The sequence below is a fragment of the Polypterus senegalus genome, chromosome 18 (assembly GCF_016835505.1).
Source record: "Polypterus senegalus isolate Bchr_013 chromosome 18, ASM1683550v1, whole genome shotgun sequence".
NCBI classification, from domain to species: domain Eukaryota; kingdom Metazoa; phylum Chordata; class Cladistia; order Polypteriformes; family Polypteridae; genus Polypterus; species Polypterus senegalus.
The window spans coordinates 62462706-62486260 of NC_053171.1; the positions used below are offsets into that span (position 1 = coordinate 62462706).

At 37.7% G+C, this 23555-nt stretch overlaps 1 protein-coding gene across 1 annotated transcript; it reads right to left on the reverse strand.

Annotated features, from left to right (window-relative positions):
* Positions 1-234: 234 nt before the first annotated feature.
* Positions 235-23042, reverse strand: dnal1 (dynein, axonemal, light chain 1). Its single transcript, XM_039741803.1, has 8 exons — positions 22989-23042; positions 18872-18910; positions 16593-16702; positions 14051-14106; positions 13652-13707; positions 9189-9315; positions 7550-7690; positions 235-575 (listed from the first exon to the last, which is right to left on the reverse strand). Exons 1-8 carry the CDS (start codon positions 22989-22991, stop codon positions 535-537), a joined length of 573 nt encoding a protein of 190 aa, XP_039597737.1. The 5' UTR covers positions 22992-23042; the 3' UTR covers positions 235-534.
* Positions 23043-23555: the final 513 nt, after the last annotated feature.

A 23555-nucleotide genomic window follows, 5' to 3' on the forward strand; every position in this document is an offset into this window, starting at 1 on the left:
AATGGATAGAATTTGCAATTGCCAATTCAAAAGCAATTCTAGGTTGCATCTGACACGGGGGTCTTAAAAGTGTGGGGCAGCTCTGCATTATATCATATCATTGTAATATTATGAGAATTTGATAAAAATTAGAAAAGATGAATAACAAACCAAGCATGAAATGGAATTTGTTACTTTTTTAATGTCAACATAGATTACTCTAGTGAGGTAATGTACAAATTATAAATATATATATATAATTCTAATAATTTATTGCAAGACATTATAATCACTTTACAAATACTGTTTTCACAATAAAATATTCTCCTTTTTCTGTAATAGGATATCCAATGATTTGTGCTGTTTTGTTGTGCTAGTTTGGGTATAGGTAGAATGAGAAGAAAGCACCAAGATTATAAATAAAACAAAAAAGACTAAAGATTTAAAAGGGTCATGTACAATAAATCGATGCTTGAAGACAAAACTATCATTTTTATATAAAAAAGGAACATAATTCTTAAATACGGAAGACTGAAATTGTCATTTGAAGGCATTTTATTCTCCCTCTTCTTCTTCTTGTTTGATAATTGGGTTCCCTAAAGAGAAAAAAAAATACAGAAATCAACATTGTATTCCATACATTTGCATATATATTACGAAAGCTCAATAAATAAATTAATATCATACACACACACACGAACTATGGTATATGGCACTGCAAATTTCATAAATTAATGGAAGGAATTTGGTAGCAAATACTGTATATACTGAAATAATTACTCTCCTATACAGTCAATGCAAGTTTTTAAAGGCCTTATGAACTTAAGAGTGGGATGGTTGTGAAAGTGCAATGTACTGTTGTCCTTTCTGCATTGTTTTCTGCCTTAAGGAGTGCACGAGAACCCCGAGACCCTTAATCAAAGGGATTAAACAGCTTTGAGAATGTTTTATTTTTTTCAGCAGGTGTTGTTGGTGGCTTTTGCCATCACTTGGGTTACATCACAAGGTAAACTGTGACTAGAATACTTTCTCAATGGAGGTGGATTGTTCTATGACACTGCGGTGGGCTGGCATCCTGCCCTGGATTTGTTCCTGCCTTGTGCCCTGTGTTGGCTGGGATTGGCTCCAGCAGACCCCCGTGACCCTGTGTTAGGATATAGCGGGTTGGATAATGGATGGATGGATGAATGGATGTTCTATGACAGGGTTTCTAAAACTTTTACTAACAACCTAATCTTGCCCTTCTTTAGTATCTTTGAAACCCATTGCATCCTGAATGGAATCTCGGAGAATCGCCATCAATCAACATAGCAGAACAGTGATTGCTTAATCAATCTGTAGCAACCCAACGTGGCATGCTACACAAAGTATACAAGAGCCATTTCCATTAAATACAACAGTGACTCAAGACCCAACAGCAGCAATCCACAACATAGTTTTAAGAAAATGTGTTCAACTGCATTGATGAAGAACTTGGACAGTCACTGTAGCCCAAAGGAAAGGGTACTGGGCTTAAAATCTAGGCTGCTAGTTCAGTCTCCAAATGTGACCCACTGTAGCTGCAGATTGTCTTTGCTAACAGTTTAACAGATCAATAGGTCAGTCTTACTTCTAATTGACTTAATTGTTCAATCATTTGAAATGTCTTTTTTTCTCATTTTGCGAATAGAAGAATGTGCCAGTATGATATTTACATTTGAAATAAACTTAAACAAGCAGATTTGTTTGATAGTCTCTTTCCAGCCATCTGCTGAACAGAAACATTGTGTATGGCAGCAGAAAAAAGATACACGTGAAGTTAACTTCATGATTTGGATAAAATAATAAACTGGAGGAAGACAATTCAGATCATCTCATATAAGACCTTAAAAATGGCCTTAGTTTGAATTTTTGAGAAAAAAACATACTAAATAAAATATTACTGATACAGTATTTAATTGTATTCATACTGGAGCTGTTAAATATAATGGAGGATTTTTTTCAACACACTACCTTAAGTTTCATGTAGTTTTATAAATCTTGGGGAGGCTATGGAATATGCCAAGTAGGATTTACCTTAATAAAGCATGGTAGGCTAGTTTTTAGGGCTGCTGTCTTAAAGCTCTTTGACACAGAGTTCATATTCTGACCCACTCATTTTAGCGTTCTGGTAAAATGTTTCAAAATTCATACCAGAGAAGAACTGCATCCAGTATGCCAGGTTAAACAATTACTGCCACAAGCCTCTCAAAAGCTGGGAACATGTCCTTTCATTGTGCAAAAAAAACTAATAACATTTAAACATGCACATGTAAGTGTGCACAAGTTAAATTTGTGTACTTTTCTCCACAGGGACTGGTCTGAGATGGAAATTGCATTTTTTCATCATGGAGCTATTACAGTGCAGTTTTGTCCATCTGTCCATTTATCCTTCAGTCAACATACATTTGCACTGCCTATGTTTTCATTTGTTTACTACTAAAAATGTATGTAATCCCTGTTCTCCTTACTGTGAGGTAGCAGCGTTATTACTGTGCCACCGTGCCACTTTACTTTTTATAGTATAGTATAGTTTTTATCCATCTTGTGAGATGGGATTTTCCATCAGCCTGCGATAGAGCCCTTGGTAGGGAAACCCACTGTTGATCATATTAGGGCAAGTTGGGTTAATTAGGTATACATGACCGAAATAAATACTAGTATGACAAATAAGAAGAGCACTTTAATGAACAGAGAAACTGTAAAGAATGCAAGACTATGACTCTAAGTGAAATGTTCTAAAATGTGCCAGGATGGACTGAGGAAGACCTCATAGGAAAATGAAATAACAAAAAACAATAAGCCAATTGAGCTTCTTTACTAAATCTGTGACTTTACTGCAAAAAGTAGGCAGTGTGTCCTTTGGACAATGTAAAGCAGAGCAGAAACTACAGGCACATAAGTTCTCACCCATTTATATACTTTGGAATGAAAGGGGCCATCCAACCCTAGGTTACGTTTAGTCTACTACTAGCAAAATACCCGCGCTTCGCAGCGGAGAATTAGTGTGTTAAAGAAGCAATGAAAAAGAAAAGGAAACATTTTGAAAATAACGTAACATGATTGTCAATGTAATTGTTTTGTCACTGTTGTGAGTGATGAGTGTTGCTGTCATATATATATATATATATATATATATATATATATATATATATATATATATATATATATATATATATATATATATATACACACATACACACACACATATATAAACATATATATATACATACATATCTACATATATACACACACAGCTATTTCAGTATCAGTGCAATACGCTGCTTGTTAAAACGGATAACTCCGCTCTTACGTGCAAGTCTGCGTGGATATTATGAACTATCGTATTTGTTCAAGTTCTATTTAAATTTTAAATAGAAGGAATTTTTATTTAGTCGACAGAAATATCTTTGGTAGGAATGGTAAAACAGACAGGAATATTATTCGTGAATAAATCAACTCAAACCTTAAACAACTTATAATATTTTGCTCTCCATAAAAATATATCCTGTCTAAATTATACAAGTTAGAAATAAAGTAAGCGTTAAAAGAACAAACATTCAAATTTCTTTACTCTTATGTAATTTTATATAAAAATAAACTTAGATTTTAAATATCCCAAAAGATTTTGCTCTCCATAAAATATATCCTGTCAAAATTATACAAATTCAAATATGAACATGCTGCATAACAAAACCTGGAAATATAAATAAAATGTGTTCCTTTCAGCAATAACAAATCAAATCATTCAGTTGTCTTTGCTCATATGTCATTTTAGAGCTGGACGCCTGGCATCTTTTTGGCAACAAGTTCGTTTCTGTTTGGTGTGAGGTTCTGTGTTGTGGAGATTCTCAGGATGGATTGCAGGTGCTCATCAGTGAGGTGACTCCTGTGTGCTGTTTTGTTAGTCTTTATCACTGAGAAGAGCTTCTCACACAGATATGTGCTACCAAACATGCACAAGGTTCGAGCCGCATGTAGACGGACTTTTTTTGTTCTTCAAAGTCACCAAAGCGCCGTGCAAACTCAGTGCGCTCAGTTTATCAGCAAAGTGCGATTTGGGAACACCGTAGTGACGACTTGGTTTAACATTACTTGGCAACAGGGAAAGTGGGGCAAATTGCACTGGTGCATTTGTGTCTCCCATAAAAGCAGCTTCACTTGAAATCACTTTGTGATTGTGCACGGGTAAAAACGTCAGCTGAAGTGTCAGATTCTTATTTAATTATTCTGCTTTCTGTATCTTCTGCATTGCATTCAGGTTACCCTGATGTTTTGTCTCATAGTGCCGTCTTAGATTAAATTCTGTAATTACAGCCACATTAGCTCCACAAATGAGACACACGGGTTCAGTAAACATATACTCAGCCTCCCATCGGTTTTAAAGGCTCTATTTTCAGAATCAACTTTTCTCTTCAGCATCGTGTGAGCTAGCTTCAATAACTTGCAGCATCATAAGCTAGACTTGATTAGCGGTAAGTGTTCGGCAAGGCAGCTGAAGCGCTGCATTATGGGATCTGTAGTTTATTGTGTTACCAGCGCTTCATATACCGGGCCATTAATAACAATAATACAGTATATAAAATGATCTCGCGGGCGGATATAATTACGCCGGGCGGATGTGGCCGCGCCCTTGAGTTTGACACATATGGACTAAATAGAACTTGAAAAGATATATTTTTTCAAATGTGATCGCGCAATTCAGATAGAGTTGGCGCACTACAGCCTGCATGCCTCAATAAGTCATCCTCCCTCGCTCTTACTTTTTACCGTTCATCTAATGAATACACTGAGTATGGCTTTACCAAAACAATCATTGATGGCGAATAAAGTATCCATTATTCGAGTATGTAGATCGGGATATATATATACATATATATATATACCAGCGTATCATAGAGAGAAGTAGTGTGTTAAAAAGCTAGAAAAGAAAAGGGAACATTTTAAAAATAGCGTAACATGACTGTCAATATACAGTATTTGTTTTGTGAGTGTTACTGAGTGTTGCTGTCATCAAGGATTTGATTATCATTATTTCTTTCAATCAGGTTCGTATTTGTAGGATGTGTTGTGTTCAAGTTACATTCCGTGTTTGTCAATCGTTGTAAAGATGACAGGTTTCATTCATCGATTCGTTTCTTACTGCATCAATAAACAGCTCGTCTTCTTCTTTATCTGAGTCCTGACACACTGCATGCACGGGTTTTTTACACTGTCTTCCTTTAGCGGGACATTGACTTTTTCCACGTGTGCTTTGTTTCCGCAGTAGCTGGATTTATGAATATGCTTGTATGTATCAGGCGCTTCATATTTTTGCTGCCTTTTCAATTGTGTAATTCGGTTTTGTTCAGCTCTTTGGAACTGTTGCTTTTATCTGTGCACTGCGTCAGTTCACGTGAGCCATTCGGTGTACATGCATCGAAGGTTCCCAGCTGTGCTGGTGCCATCTCGTGCTATGTCCATGGCTGTATTTAATGTTACCTTAGTCCTGGCTTAAAACTTTCTCTCGCAGTTTCGCTGAGTTTGTACCAAACACCACCCTGACCATCTCATCTTCCTCTGCATAAGCACAGTCCTTAACCCGTGAATATTTAGTGGGAGTTTGCTATTGGATTGCCGCTGACGGACGGCCTTATATGGGCAGGCACTAAATTACAAACGCCAGCGCAGCCTGTCTATGAACTTAATTTAAAGTGTAGGTTTACATCGTGCTTTGTTTCCGAAGTAGCAGAACTCATGAATATGGTTGTATATGTCACTCGCTCGCTTCTTATTGCTTCGCTGCCTTCTCAATTATATAATGCATGTTTTCTTCAGCGCTTTTTGGAGGTCTTCCTGGTTTTCTATGTACTGCGTGATTACGTGGGAGGCGTGATGATGTCACACGAAACTCCGCCCCCACTGCGTTCAAGCTCATCTCCATTACAGTAAATGGAGAAAAACAGCTTCCAGTTATGACCATTACGCGTAGAATTTCGAAATGAAACCTGCCCAACTTTTGTAAGGAAGCTGTAAGGAATGAACCTGCCAAATTTCAGCCTTCCACCCACACGGGAAGTTGGAGAATTAGTGATGAGTGAGTGAGTGAGGGCTTTGCCTTTTATTAGTATAGATTAGTGATGAACCAGAGAATCCAGTGAAACTGAATTTGCAGAAAACATCATGGCATTTTGCAACTATTGAAATTTGCTCCATTGACTGAGAAAGAGAGGTGTTTAGTATGTATACAGAAACCTTTCTATAACTACTTTCATCTCAACTGCAACCTTGCAGCAGTGCTCATGCGGGGACTATAATTACTTTCTGGCAGAAGGTGTGCACTGTGGCTGATGGGTCTTCATCAGTACACACAAAGTTTAAATATGAGCACTTGCAAAAGCGGGGTCTCCTCTAAGGCTGCAGGTATTGTGTTTTTCCTAGCCACTTTGTATATCACTTTCATTGCCTTGCTGGATTGTAGTTTTTGTTTAAGAGTACATTTTTTTCATCATGGGTTGTGTTTAGCCATGATGCATTTCCAAAAGACATTTGTCCCTGGTTAAAATGGTTTTGAAATAAATATATAGGCCCAATGTTCCTTTCTTTCCGCTCCTTCAAGAAAAAAAACACTTATTAACTACATTCACAATTGCAAAAATCACACACAAAATGAATTTTAGCATCAATTTCATAAAACAGTATGCTAAGTCAGGCTGTTTCCTCCCCTTACTGTATATATTTTGTTATGTTACATTTTACATAACCTACAAAGCAAGACTCAGACCATTGGTTAAGAAAAGTGGCAACGTAATACCTGTGGGTCAAGCTTAGCAACAGGAGTTTCTTTGTACAGTGTTCACGTGATAATAAATTTGTTTAATTCAACAGCAACTGATGCTTGTATACACTATGGTCACTGTTACTGAAGACAACAGGTGGGTGGTTATTTATTTAAATTCCCATTTACCAGACTTGGCACGAATGCTTTTCTCCTGATTGAAATAATCCATTCTAACTTCCAAAAACTGTAAATATTCCTTTAGATTAACAGCATTGATCCAGAAGCTTAGCTTATTTATAGCAAGTATAAAATGCTACATTGAAGTTTTCTTTGTGTTGAAGAAAATACATTTCCGTAGTGTGGGTGTTGATAGGATGGACTTTGAGTTAAACAGATGTCATAAAGTCAGTTGTGAGCCAGACTCACAGCTTGTAAGCAAAATGCGTAAATATGACTCAAGTGTGCCTAATAGCATGACATTATTCACGGAAATAAATTGTAAGTAAGTAAATTCAATTGATTAAAAAGTTTTTGAGCCCTATAATGTACATTTCTTTTGGATGTGAAAGGAAAACGCAGTATCTCGAGAAAATGCTAACTCCACACAGAAGCAGGGCAAGTGCTCATAATGAGGTAGCATGATTAGCCATTATTATAGAACTATTTGTAAATTTAACTATTACAATTCAGAAATTAGCAAATTAAAAATGCATATCCAACCTGATTTTTTTTTTGGTAGTGTACCTTTGTTGCAGTAAAATACACCTCACATAAGACAACATTTTGACGTACCATCGAGTTTTTTCAATTTTGGAAGACGTCTTGTTGCCTCTTCACTCCAGTTGCCCTCAGCTGAATGCTTCTCCTCTAGGGGATTTCCAACAAATACAAGATCAGCTAAACAGGGGAGGTCTGCCAGTTTTACAAATTCACCTGCAATATAACAAATCATTTGGTCAGTGTTTGTTAGCAACAGAGATGCTATCCTTTTTTTTGGCACGGTGACTTACAACTTATACAAGATTCAGTTTAAATTGGCATAGTTTTTCTTTTGTCCTACAAAAGAATAAGGATGGAAGTGCTCCCATGCACCTGGGTGCCACAGTCTGTCTTGAAGCTTTTGTATGGAAAATTTGTATATTATTATTATTTATTTTAGGATGTCTCTCTTCCATTAGGTAAACTCTTTCAAAAAAACAACTCTGTCCCACCAGCTTTGGGTAACACATGCATCCAGCAGTCATGTACAGGAAACAGTAAATGCATCCACATGCTTGGGCTAACAAATTATTCTTTCTCCAGGTTGAATTAATTTGTCCCAATATTTCAGAAATTGTTAATAATACATTGATGAGCTGAATATACTGTTTTGGAAAACAAAAGGCTCCATCCTTATTTTTAGACGCTTGGTGGCCGATGGTGACATTTTAACTCTGCAGCTTAATGACATTGGGAGTGTTTTGCCAAGGGGGAACTCCATAAGTGGACTTGCGCGTGTAAACAGGGGTTTTTAAAAAAGTCAGGTTTTTCCTTTAATAGGGCTACTCACCTTATCCGGGTTTTGTGTGTGCATGTAAATGCACTCCATGTGTTCCATTTTATTTTTTGTCTTATTACTCTTGTTAAACTGATGTTTCCCCTTTATTCAACACAACACTGCAACCGAATCTTAAATGCATTCAATTGTAAAAAGGAACTTAAGCAACAGTTATGAGAAAATGGACCAGAAATTTAGTAACAAGATTCACTAGCCTGATCCTGATCAGTATTTGCAAAATGGTTTAATTTTATACGTCAGAATTAAATGGAAGTAAATAAGATTGTACCATCTTGAGGAAAAAAGTACAGAAAGAAAACCAGTCAGTTTATAGTTTGTGTTTTTCTATGTTTTGTTCATTATCTTGCATTTTCATTTATCAGAGCTTCTTTATTGCATAAAAAAATGAAATTGTATTATTTTAACTCTTAAAATTAACGTGTTTGTGTTCCTTTTTGAAAGAGTACTCTAGAAATCTGATGGCCCCCAATAGTAACAATAAGTGGAGAGGGAATGATGTGGGGATTTTGCCTAAAATTACAAATTCAGAAATCAAAGAGACTTAACAGTTCATGCGTCACTTTGATCACAGGGCAGAATTTCATTACGCATCCTCATCCAAGTTTGATATCTGTTAGTAATGTCCTGATGGTTGTCAGTTGTGATGTTATGAAAACTATTTCAAACAAGTACCGGAACCAAATCTGCAAGACTTAATTACAATGCAGCCAAGTAATAAAATGGCTGTAAATTAAACTTAAAGGTTTTTATCTCTATCAGCAAATCTCCAGATGACATAGTAAGTCACTTAATCTGAAATTGTCCAATTCCAAATGTTTGTAATATGTTTTATTTGACTTGGGTAAGGAAAAAAAAAAATCACACTAAACCTACCCCATTCTTTGACAAGATTATTAGACATGTAAAGAATTTTGAGCTTCTTCATCACATTGATCCCTTTCAGCTTCTCAATCTGATTATAGGAAATCCACAACTCCTCTAGTGAATCCCCAACTGCCTCCTGTGAGGGAAATTAAAAGTGTTACAGTAATAGCCTAGAATGCATATCTCTCATTTCCAAGTTAATTTATTGGTATTTACTTTTATCTATCATTTCATAGCTGCAAGCAGTACAAAGAAAACATGTAACAACTTTACTGAACTTGGAAAATATGTCTGGATAGTTACTTGTGATAGGTAAATTAACCATAATGATGCATGTAAATTTACTGTGAAGAAACTGAAATTCATAAAATTATAGACCTTCTGCAGGGTAACTCAGCCAAACAGCGATTCTTCTAATTAAATTGTGTACTAAACAAACAGACAAAATAAATTCACATTGATAGTAGGTGTAAATGCACAGAAAAAAAATATTCAGTAGAATGATGCCAGGTTTGCCCTTTTTGCACTGAATGTTGGCTTTTTGGTGGAAGAGATTTGTTAACCATACAATAAGTGAGTGAACTTTTATATTTGGGCTAAAAAAAGAATCAGAGAGTGCAATCACATACAGTGCATCCGGAAAGTATTCACTGCGCATCACTTTTTCCACATTTTATGTTACAGCCTTATTCCAAAATTGATTACATTCATTTTTTTCCTCAGAATTCTATGCACAACACCCCATAATGGCAACATGAAAAACATTTACTTGAAAGTTTTGCAAATTTATTAAAAATAAAAAAACTGAGAAATCATATGTACATAAGTATTCACAGCCTTTGCTCAATACTTTGTCGATGCACCTTTGGCAGCAATTACAGCCTCAAGTTTTTTTGATTATGATGTCACAAGCTTAGCACACCTATCCTTGGCCAGTTTCGCCCATTCCTCTTTGCAGCACATCTCAAGCTCCTTCAGGCTGGATGGGAAGCGTCGGTGCACAGCCATTTTAAGATCTCTCCGGAGATTTTCAATCGGATTCAAGTCTTGGCTCTGGCTGGGCCACTTAAGGACATTTACAGAGTTGTCCTGAAGCCACTCCTTTGATATCTTGGCTGTGTGCTTAGGGTCGTTGTCCTGCTGAAAGATGAACCGTCACCCCAGTCTGAGATCAAGAGTGCTCTGGAGCAGGTTTTCATCCAGGATGTCTCTGTACATTGCTGCAGTAATCTTTCCCTTTATCCCGACTAGTCTCCCAGTTCCTGCCACTGAAAAACATCCCCACAGCATGATGCTGCCACCACCATGCTTCACTGTGGGGATGGTATTGGCCTGGTGATGAGCGGTGCCTGGTTTCCTCCAAACGTGATGCCTGGCATTCGCACCAAAGAGTTCAATCTTTGTCTCATCAGACCAGAAAATTTTGTTTCTCATGGTCTGAGAGTCCTTCAGGTGCCTTTTGGCAAACTCCAGGCGGGCTGCCATGTGCCTTTTACTAAGGAGTGGCTTCCGTCTGGCCACTCTACCATACAGGCCTGATTGGTGGATTGCTGCAGAGATGCTTGTCCTTCTGGAAGGTTCTCCTCTCTCCACAGAGGACCTCTGGAGCTCTGACAGAGTGACCATCGGGCTCTTGGTCACCTCCCTGACTAAGGCCCTTCTCCCCCGAACGCTCAGTTTAGATGGCCGGCCAGCTCTAGGAAGAGTCCTGGTGGTTTCGAACTTTTTCCACTTACACATGATGGAGGCCACTGTGCTCATTGGGACCTTCAAAGCAGCAGACATTTTTCTGTAACCTTTCCCAGATTTGTGCCTTGAGACAATCCTGTCTCGGAGGTCTACAGACAATTCCTTTGACTTCATGCTTGGTTTGTGCTCTGACATGAACTGTCAACTGTGGGACCTTATATAGACAGGTGTGTGCCTTTCCAAATCATGTCCAATCAACTGAATTTACCACAGGTGGATTCCAATTAAGCTGCAGAAACATCTCACGGGTGATCAAGGGAAACAGAATGCACCTGAGCTCAATTTTGAGCTTCATGGCAAAGGCTGTGAATACTTATGTACATGTGCTTTCTCAATTTTTTTATTTTTAATAAATTTGCAAAAATCTCAAGTAAACTTTTTTCACGTTGTCATTATGGGGTGTTGTGTGTAGAATTCTGAGGAAAAAAATGAATTTAATCCATTTTGAAATAAGGCTTTAACATAACAATATGTGGAAAAAGTGATGCGCTGTGAATACTTTCCAGATGCACTGTATAATTCACTGTCGCCTGACCATGGGATACGCACGACAGAGCCACGCCCACCAACTCTAAGACCATGGGATATGCACGACAGAGCTCCGCCTGCCAACTCTAACTCTCCTCCCGCATCATGGGATACGCACGACAGAGTCCCGCCCGCCAACTCTAACCCTCCTCCCACGTCCACCCTTGCCCCCTGCTCATGTGCCCACACCCAACAACTCACCAAACACAGCCAGCCTCAGTCACTTTTGTCTCTGCTACAGTCCACATGCACCTCTGAGCCACGTTGACTTTTCATTGTTCTTTTCAGTTCCAACTGCTTTTCTATATATATATATATATATATATATATATATATATATATATATATATATATATAAATAAATATAATCGACCAAGTCGCCCGACCATGGGGTACGCACGACAGAGCTCAACGCGCCCACTCTAACCCTCCTCCCGTGTCATGGGGAATGCATGACAGAGCCCCGCCTGCCAACTCTGATGTGGCTCTGAGCCACGTTGACTGTTAATTTTCCTACCATGGCCACCGCTTCAGATGTATTTCATGGAAACAACACTTCTTTCAATGTTATACAAATTCCTGCATCAGGTAACTGTTTGTTTCTATCAGTCAGATATTTCTGGAAAAATGTCATCGATGAAACTGTTGCTCTCGAACTTCGCATAACCAGTTTTCACTCATGGACAATTGTAAGTTGCTCTCCCTAGAGTTCCATCTTTTCATTCACTCACAGTCATATCCTCAAACCCACCCCATTTGGACAACTGTGTCTTTCAGGAAGTGTTTACCCATCAATAAATAATTATGCGGCGTAGCGGGTCGGCTAGTGTAGTATATTCCTTATACTTCCATTTTACTTGTGAAAAAAATAAGGCTTCCGTCAATTTATCTCAGCTCACTGTATAGATGTGAAGGTGTGTTAATCCACATCTGTATCATGATGAGTTGAAGCCTATGTTGTGGTTCTGTCCACACCACTATGTTTTCGTTTAAAAACACAGACATTGGTCTCCAAGATTGCCTTTCGTGCACACTACCATGCTGTTTTTCAACCCCCTAAAAGTAAGAATTTTGACAATGCTTACTCTGTAGTCATATATTTCTGAAAACACAACCTCAGCATTGCAATATAGAAAGATGGAACCTCACATTTTTCAAAAACATAGACTCTTATCGCACTCTGATATTTTTTCTGCAACCCTTCCCTGATTGGGTTCTGCTCATTTCAACCGCTCATTCCCTGAATGGCCACCCTTCACATAAAAAACATATTCCAAGAGAGAACATAAAAGACCTGAACACACCTAAATTGGGTTTTGTACAGTCTGAATGCTGCATACACATGCAAAAACCAATTTACCCCTTCTAAAGTTTTGCCATAATTCCTGTGGCAGGGCAGTGTCCCTTCAAGGATTTTTCCACCGAAGCATGCATGCCCAGTGTAGGCGAATGTCTACTTTTTTGTGCATTTCCAGCCATTCTATTGTGGAGATTCTTTTATAAACAATGTGAAAATACTTTTGTGGACAGAGATCATTTTAGCTTAAAAATGTAGCAGTATGGACGTAGTGTGGCTTGTGAATTGGCCACACGCTCACATTAATGCATAAAAAGCCAATTGAGGGTTGCCAATTAACTTAAAATATGTTTGGGGTGAGGAATGAAAGAAGCAACAACTAAGCAGATCCCTACAGGTACATGAAGAAGATGCAAAGTCCAGCCAGAAAGTAACTGGGCTAGGAATTGAACTCTATGGAAACAACACCAAGCTCTGCACCAACCTGGAAATTGGAACTTGAGCAGGCAAGTTCAAAACTTCTTCTATAAAAATAATCTTTTTTTATTTTTTCTAAAGTATATTTGAAGTTGATTCCTTTTTTACATATCTATTATAGTGAGTATGATAATTCAGATTAATTATTTGCTACTGAAGTGAGAAACACATTCATCTTTAAGGCATGCTCCTGTGTTATCAGGATCTTGCTAAATAGATTTTGTGGGTATATCAAAATACTTTATGTCTAGAAAATACAGTAGTTTGTATTATAAAAACACACTTAAATTGACTGGAACAAGAATACATACATCAGTATTTTTTAGTGTATTTGTGTTAAAAGTTAATAAAAAACACAAACAGGCATAGATTTAACAAAATAACTACTCTGTCAATTCTCTATAAGAAAGCCAAAAATTACCAGTCCATTTAAATTTTTGATATTGTTCCGGCCAAGTGACAGAATCCGAAGGTTTTCTATTAAAGGAAGAAAAAATATTTAACATGTTAGCTGTTACGCTCATTAAAATTGTTTAAATTACATGTACCTAGTTTCCTGTAGTTGTTAAATGGGCCATGTTTGTGAAACTGCAACAATTCATATTTAATTACAGGCAGTCAAGCTGATATATAGCATACCATCTTACTTGAGCCAACTTATCTTGTGGAAGATGTTCAGATATTAAGTATAATCATCAGTCCCTTAAAAAATTTTTTTATCAACACTCAAATAAAACATGAAGGGCCCGCAATGTGACCCAAAGCTATTATTATACCTGTTCCTAAAGTTATGTATAATTTGCATACAGTCAATACTTACTGAGTCCATTGAGATTTGCAATTTTTTCTATACAGTTTGTTGAAAGAGAAAGTTTCCTGTTGAAAATAAAAAATACATAAAATAAAGTCAGTATTTTTTTAACAATATAAATAATAAAATGACTGCACTCTATGTCTCTACAAAAGGTGGTCGAGTCCATTTTACTTGTATCAATGATGTGCAAGAAATGTATTTGAGTCGAAGCCCTGTGTACATATAAATGTACATGCAAGTGTTACATTACATTAGAGATTATTGTTCCTGTTTTTGTGGTATACTGTATATAAATATGCCCTGATATAACCAGTTATATTTTAGTTATGTATCATCCCTGCACTCTGGAAATATTATATAGTGGCTATGGTTAATGAAACTGACCACCTGAAAGGAAATACCTGTTTAGCATAGATGCAAACAAAAACTACAGTGTAAAGATGTAAATCATTCAAAGCAAATCAAGATGAAAGTTACGGAAAAGAAGCACTAAATGGAAGGTAGAAAAAAAATAGCCAATGCATTGAACTTCCTCAGGTCAGAGTCCATTGTAAAGAAATGCAGAAAGGATGACTACATTGTTAATCTAGATTGAATATCCAAGTGATAAAGGCACTAGTCCAAGAGGCAGCTAAGTGGCTTATGGAAACTGTGGAGGAATTACAGTCTTCCGCAGCTTTAATTCAGGAAGCTACACAATACAATTGCTGAGTGATTAGTTAAGCTGGGCTTCATGGGAGGCTGGCAAAGTGAAAGCTACTACAAAAATGAGACAAAGAAAAAAAATGCAATCAAAAAAATTGTGGTGTCAAAGCTAAAAAATATATTTGGTTCAAATGTAATACCACACATTATTTTGGTAATGCCACGATTACTCTTAAGTTGGGTCGTTGGGTTTCTTGTCAGTATACTTCCAAATATATGTCAGTCAGTCATTGTCCATCCATCCATCCATTATCCAACCCGCTATAGCCTAACTACAAGGGTCATGGGGGGGTCTGCTGGAGCCAATCTCAGCCAGCACAGGGTGCAAGGCAGGAACAAACCCCGGGCAGGGCGCCATCCCACAGCAGTGTCATAGAACAATCCACCTCCATTGAGAAAGTATTCTAGTCACAGTTTAACTTGTGATGTAACCCAAGTGATGGCAAAAGCCACCAACAACATCTGCTGAAAAAAATATAACATTCCAGCGCAGGGCAGGCACGCACGCACACACGCACGCACACACACACACACACAAACACACACACCCCAAGCATACACCAGGGACAATTTAGGATCGCCAATGCACCTAACCTGCATGCCTTTGGACCGTGGGAGGAAACCAGAGCACCCAGAGAAAACCTACGTAGACACAAGGAGAATATGCAAACTCCACACAGGGAAGACCCGGAAAGCAAACTCAGGTCTCCTTACTACAAGGCAGCAGCGCTACCACTGCGCCGCCCTGCAAATATATGTGTTCTATATAATTATATATCTCCCTATTATATAAAAAAAATCTTTCGATGCGACAAGACTTTTTGTAGACGAGACTTTTTGGAATTTTTTCAACTCCCGCAAGACAAGACTTTTGCCTTGAAAGTCACGCCCTCCTCTCACACATTTTCAAACAAGACCTTAACTCTCATTTGTGTGAATACTTTTGTCAGACACACATCCTGCGCTCTTAGCTCTTATACATTTTAATGTTTTCCTTACTTTAAGTTCCCAATTAAAGAAGACGTATTATGTCCAAATCTTATTGAAGAATTTCATCACGAATGGTTACCAACATAAAAAATGAGTACACGCAGAAAAAATGAAGTCAAATGAATTAACACCAAAAATGTCAATCGGTTACACATCAAATTATTTAAAAGTGTCCAAAAATGTTGAATGGTTACATAGCAAATTGGTTAAATGCATATCAATAAACTATGCTGAAACAGTTGGTGGTGATCGTGCAGAAGATGAAAACAACAACTTACAATATCCCAAAGAATATCTACAACCATTAACAACATCTAGTCTTACAATGCAAAAATTACTGTAGAAAGAAGGATGTATCCAACAAAGGTAATGTAGTACATCTTCCGCTGATAACATTAGACAACAAAGGAGATCTTGATATGCCACTTGTATTAAAATGTTAACAGTTTCCGGTTAGAATAGCTTTTGCAAAGATAAATTAACAAATCTCATAGCAAAACATTCAAAAAAGTCGTTTTACTTAATAGAGAAAAAGAAACGAAATTCAATCACGAGCAGTTATACGTTGCGTTGATGCATATGTAACAATTCCTATGAAAATAAAAATCTGTTTAAATTGTACATCCGCATACCCATATGCGAGCTGCAGAACCGCAAAGAAGCTAGCACTTAGCGCAGGCCAGGGGGTTGGCGAGCAAAGCCCCCTAGTATACAATACGTATATGTTGCAGGATATGTATACTTTTATGTGTGTGTATGTGTCTTTGTTGTTATTTTTCTAGGGAGACATTCAAGTAAGAATTTTATTGTACTGTGTACACAACAATAAAACCAAACTTTCTTTTTTACTTACTCGCAGTTAACTAGTGTATATAATGATGCATCCATCTTTTCAATAGGAGGGATCTGTGCATAGAGTTTAACTTCTTTGGCCTCGGCCGCTTTCTGCCCTGACTTCTCCTCCTACGGTATTAAGTGGAAATTGATACATCAGAAAAAGAATTAAATTAATTAGTTTGAAGAGTGAAAAGCACAGTTAGGGATTATAACAAGTGCATGATTTTTTTAAAACATTATAATTATTGTTAAATTTACTTCTTAATCATACAGTACCATACAGATTATATGCAGTTTGAGATCACATTTAGCATAAGCAGATTTTAATAAATGTTCATTTTTCAGCTTAACATTTTAAAATTCTACTTGCAAAATTTTAAATTAATATGCAGGTATGTGAATTTCCAATAATCCATTAGATATTCTAACAAGCCCTTTTCAGTCCTGGAGTGTGCTAATAGGGGACACTGCTTCATAGTAGTAACATCCTCATTTTTATTCCATCTCATTTACTGTATAAAACACAGCAGAAGAGAGGACTTCCTTCACACATGCATAGCACCAGGATGAGATACAAAGGCTACCATCATTATGACCCATAACCTTGAAAGCTGGGAAATATATAAATATTTAAATGTAACACACTCCCATATATAGTGTTTTGTTGCCAAGTGCATATAAAATTGAAATTCACAACTTTACCAACTGGTTATAAAATGGTGGTGTCTCTGTCTCTTTGCCATTTGACTATAAACTTGTGGTAGATTTCTGAATAACATGTAAACAAATATGTAAGCCATCTATCTAATAATTTATAAAAATAATCTTTTAGTTCAAACTTTAACTTAAGGCCCAGCATTCCCTCTGTAGACATTTCTAAAATTTGTGTAGTTGTTCATTCCAACCACTTTTCTTAATTAGTTGTCAATTACTGCTGCTAATGAAACATCCTTAGCTGCTTTTTAATATCCAGATCCCTCGACTAATTCTTTTTTACTTAGCCAGAAGCCAAGTGATGAAGAGGTGCAAAGAGCCAAATGATATCAGTTCCTGTTATTTAACTCAATGGCTTCTTTGTGCTTGCATTTTAGCACACCAGACTTTTCCGGAACTGTTCATTTTTTCTGAAAGAACCATCAAAATGTTTGGTAACCAGCACAGAACAACATGTCTCAATTATTTGCTTCAAAAAGGTAACACTTAACGGTTCTGTATCATAAAAAGCAAATCATTTAAAATGAAGACACAAGTCTGATTAATTAACAGTGGTCATATTCACTCTCTGTCTTTGCAACCTGGAATGAAAACCTGCAGACAATGCATCCCTCCAGGATCCAAGTTTGATACCCCTGGTCTACACCGTCTTCACCAGCTACAACAGGATACCAGAATGTCCAGGACCTCATCCACTTAAAATATGGATGTCTAGACTATACCATCACATTTTCTGAATGCTGTAGTAACTCAGCAAGAAATGAGATTACACAGCTCATCAAGGAATGTATTGTCACCAATAGTGTCCTGCATATCAATGACACAAAAGAAGCCATGTTGCACTTCATCAGACATAGGAACAGTCGCACCAAATCTGGCAACAGTGAAGTGAGTGTGGATGTGATCATCTGCTTCAGATTTCCTGGGATACAAATCTTCAGGGCCCTGGCATAACAACCACAGCTTCCTTTTCTGTCGGTGAGCTTGTGGGAATGCAGTGAAGGTTAGCAAATGCTTCCAACTGTATATTTGTAGACTAAGAAAATTCCTGGTATCCGCATAAAACTAATCTTGAACCTGAATCAGATATGGGGAGCTACACCAAAACATTGGTGTAATGAGGTCTGTGCCTTATACGGGATAACAGCCACCCAGACTATAAATTGTTGGTGCTTGTATGGCCTCGCAGAAAGTAGCACAGCATTAAAGTCCAAGTTAACAGAGTCTATTTATACTCAATACCGTATTTATTGCCCATTATTCACTTGTTACTAACAAGAATCACATTGTTTACTTGTTATAAATGTCAAACTTGAACCTGAATCAGATATGGGGAGCTACACCAAAACATTGGTGTAATGAGGTCTGTGCCTTATACGGGATAACAGCCACCCAGACTATAAATTGTTGGTGCTTGTATGGCCTCGCAGAAAGTAGCACAGCATTAAAGTCCAAGTTAACAGAGTCTATTTATACTCAATACCGTATTTATTGCCCATTATTCACTTGTTACTAACAAGAATCACATTGTTTACTTGTTATAAATGTCAAACTGGTTTCTTTTTTCTTTTTTTAACTTACCCATTTTACTAGTGCTTCTTTTATTGTGGTCGATTTGGCCTACAAAAAAGAAACAAAAAACAAAGTTATTGAGTTTTTTCATTTTCAAATACTAAATATGGTGTTAAAAAAGGAAAAAACACATAGATTTCATTTCCAGAAATGATAATCCCCCTGTCTTTGTTGGTTTCCTGATGTACCACTACTTTGCCTCCAAGCTGTTTTCCTGCTCATGGAAAGACACTGGAGACACTGGAAGCTTTGGAATAAAAAAACTGTAAAATTATGCCATCAGATTAGACAGTCTGACACTGACAACTTCTATAGTGTGACCTTAGTGGGGCTCTGACTGTGTCTGTTCTAACTTACATTAGAACAATTTACACGAGAACAGGCCATTCATCCCAACAAAGCTAGCCAGTCCTATCCACTTATTTCTTTCAAAAAAACATTAAGCTGAGTCCTTAAAGTCCCTAAAGTCTGACGGTCTACCACACTGCTTGGTAGCTTATTCCAAGTGTCTATTGTTCTTTGTGTAAAGAAAAGTTTCTTAATGTTTGTGTGAAATATACCCTTAACAAGTTTCCAACTGTGCCTCTGTGTTCTTGATGAACTCATTTTAACTTTTTCGGGGCAGATGTCGACTTTTGTCGATATTCAGGAGCAGAGGACGGTAATCAGCTATGAACAGTGACAAAACTCTCCATTATGTTTTAGTTTAATTCTCTTTAAAGTTAGCTTTGTTGATTTGACCATGATTTCCTGCGCATGCATAAGTAGCAAAGAGCAAACAACCCCAATAGCATGGCATCGACATCTGCCAAAAGACCAAAATGAATGTGCAAAGCAAAATACTCTGTGGACGACGTTTTACGTATCATATCGCCGAGTCAGACTCTGAGTTGTCAGATTTTGATGCAACTGATCTGGAGATCGAAAACGATAGTGGTGCTGAACATGTCCGTAAAGCTAATGCACCTACACCAACGTTCACCTGGGAGGACTGCCTCTTACGATGACAAGAGGTACAAACCAGATTGCGTCACACTGTGAATGCTGCTGCAACGCAAAGACAGTCAGGCAGCCAGCCCATCACGTATTCCTGCTGGTCAACGAGCTGCCCCCATGCCGCCGAGTGCTGCCAGAGATGCCGAACGGGCTCTGACATCAGCCATAGCACGCAGCAAAAGGTGTTTTATATTGATTTACGTGTGAAATCATTGGTTTGTGTGCTTTTCTGAAAACTGGAAAAAAATATTCAGTCCTCAAAGAGTTAAAATAATAGTCTCTATCCACTGTACTAATTCCCTTCATAATTTTAAACACTTACATCATGTCACCTCTTAATCTCCTTTTGCTTAAACTGTAAAGGCTCAGCTCTTTTTAATATTCCACATAACTCATCCTCTGTAGCCCTCTAATCAGCCTAGTCGCTCTTCTCTGGACCTTTTCTAGCACTGCTATGTCCTTTTTGAAGCCTGGAGACCAAAACTGAACACAGTACTCCAGATGAGGCCTCACCAGTGTGTTATAAAGCTTGAGCATAACCTCCTTGGACTTGTACTCCACACATTGTGCTACATAAACTAACATTCTGTTCACGTTCTTAATGGCCACCCAGAGGTTTATTTTCCCTACTGATGTTGTTGACTTTTAGCTTTTAGTTCAACAATGAATTAATGGACAGATATTATTTGGTTCAGTTTGAAACTGCTTGGTTTTATTGTGTGTGTAAACTAATCTTTGTCTATCTGTACATGCATAGTAATTTGTAAAGTCGTGATTGCATTTTACTTGTGAACTTGGTACAGCATGCTAAACAATTACAAATTAAATTTTAATTACAGTAACTGTAATAAGTATTAGAGTTTCAGATGCAAAAGAGAAAGATAACCCCCTAGCTGGGCTCTTTGCAAGCGGCAAGAGAATTAAAACAAAACAGAGTGTGTCAGAGAGAGGCCAACAAATTATCACAAGTATGTCAAGAAACGCTACGGGAGCTCCTTTATACCAACAGCAATACATCTGCATAATGAACACATAACTGGGACTGGAACTGCCAAAACAGAAATTTGCTTTCTTCTTCTCAATCTCTCTCTCTATATATACTGTATATACACACACACACACATATATATATTATGTATTATATATACAAACGAATATAATATATTTATATCTATTTATGTACTTATTTATTTAAAGAGCTTCTGTAAAAAAACAAATTTCCCCCCAGATACAAATTAAGTTCCATCTATCTGTCTATTCATCCATCTTCCTATCTTCATATACATTCTTTACACACTTCTTCTTGGTTACCTCTGTTGTGAGCTTTATTGATTGATTATCTTCCGCTTGTTTATGTTATTTATAAGCACAGATGGCATACCCAATTACAAATAGTCAACTTGATTTCCTACTACAATTGTCTGTTGTTTTTGACAGATTCAGCACCGACTTTAAAGCCTAAGCTGTATGGGGTCTGCACATTCTCCTAAGTGGTGTTTTTTTTTCCTTCAGCCTGCACAGATTTCATTTTGTACTTCACCCCATTAAGGGTTGGTTCCTGCATTGTACCTGACGTCGCCAAGAAATGATGTGACCCTCTAATAATTTGGCATTGAATTAAGTGAGTTTAAGAATGTAACTTAATTATTATCAGAGCTTTGCCTGTGTACCTACTGCTTTTTTGTGGAAGTTCTGCCTCATCCATGTATTACATGTACTAGATGTGTAATACGTGATAAAATTAATAAAGTTTGTAAAAATTAATTTCAAAATGAGTGGAAGTAAAAATATTATTTATTAAAATGGGTAGTGTGGTGGTACAGTGGAAGTGCCTCACAACACAGTGATTAGGGTTCAAGTCCCTAGTGCTCCCATACTGGTGTTTGGATGTTCTCCCTGTATACATGTGGGTTTCCTCTCACAGTCCAAAGACATCCAGGGAAGGTGGACTGCAGATGCCAAAATGATTCTGCTGTGTGTTTGTGTATGAGGCTGGTTACCCTATGTTAGACTGGCACTCCATACAGACAGTACCTGCATTCTACCTGATGCTTACTGGGGTAGGCTTCAGCTTCCCCATGACACCATTCTAGATAGGCACTTTGGAAACAATGTAAAATGTTTAAAACTGCACAGCTAAAGCCTCTCATTGCAATGCAGAATCACCTGTCCTGAATGGATTGAAGTCCACTGTGGGGCACACAATTGGGTTAGACCACTTAAGAGATGTGAAATCGGCTAAAAGGCACCTGTTTAAGATGCCACCAGAGAACACAGACACAGCGACATTGGGTGAAGATAAAAAGTTAAAACAGCCAATGCATGGTCTGGAATTTGAACCCTCGACGAAGGTGGTGAAAGGCAGCATGGCTCAATAACCATTAAATCATTTTAACTATTTCAGACACTTCAGGTTTATTCGACATTAATCACATAAAGGAAAAATTGGTTCCTCGGCTTTAAGAGACATAACCTCATGGACTATGAGGACGTGATTAGAAATCCTTCAAATAAAAATCGTATAGACCTTGACCGTTTGGTTATCAAATTATTACACTTATCTGCCCAGGTCATTATGTTTTGACATTTTTGTATGGTTTCATACTATAGCATGTGATTCACTAATTGTCGCACCCACAAGAATAGCAGAATGAATCACTTTATTTGGTACCTCTTCCGACGAGTGCCGACACAGAAACTGCGCAACAATACAACGAACGTAACGATCTATTAAATGTGCAAATCATAACGTCAGACCATCCAAAAGTGCAAAAATATAAAAGTGATCGGACTAATCGCACCCGCCAATCACCCGACATCACTAAAGGCTTCAAGATCTGCTGTTGATTTGGCAGAACAACTCCTTGTTTATTTTGTATTTCTAATGCAACCAGTGGCCTTTTTAAATCGTTCCGGACAGCGTGTGCGTCGTAAGGACCACTTCGATTCTCAAGCGAAGTAACCCAAATGTGTAAGTTCTGGAAGACTGCTCAGCCGTTGTCTCAATTTGTACTGCAAGTTACTCATTACAGAACGCACACGGTGACATTAAATTGTATACAACTAATACAGTTTTAATTCGAGATTAAACGTTCATTTTATACCAGTAGTATTGACTGTTGTAACTCACCATGTTGCCCTGTCCGGTTGCTATGACACAAGCAGCGCTGTGCGCATGCGTGGCGCTGGCTTCATAAACATTGCGTACTCATTGACGCGAACGGCGCGCTCCTCCTCCTCCTCCTCCTCCTCTGGAGCGTGGATTGGCACACGCTGATAAAGCCTGCCTATGCAAGGTAATAAAGGATGATCAGGGGGAGAACATATGTGTATATGGGTATAAATGTGCACAAACAGACCAAGTAAAACGATTACTATCATGTTGGAAGAAGTGTGTGATTGGCCATGAAAATTGTTGCACGGTGGGATGTGCTTATTATAATCCAAACGTTTTCAATCCAGTTATTCTAATAGTTTTGGGTAAAGCAAGACGGGGCGCCTCACCGCCGGTCAAATTAAAATTAAATACAAACGTCAATGTGGGAGAAAAAGTCACAAAGGGAGACCACAAGAATACCTCAAGATGGAAAATACCATACCGTTTTTTTTGTATTCTCCATCACTTAATTTAATTATACATTACAGAGGTTTGAAAAATTGATCCACCCATCCATTATCCAACCCGCTATATCCTAAT

What these genes read in the sequence shown, in the direction of transcription:
- dnal1 (XM_039741803.1), bottom strand. An exon ending in TATACACTAGTTAACTGCGA is followed by an intron (nt 14,107 to 16,592) that starts GTAAGTAAAAAA and finishes TATTTTCAACAG; the next exon opens with GAAACTTTCTCTTTCAACAA. An exon ending in TCAAAAATTTAAATGGACTG is followed by an intron (nt 9,316 to 13,651) that starts GTAATTTTTGGC and finishes TTTCCCTCACAG; the next exon opens with GAGGCAGTTGGGGATTCACT.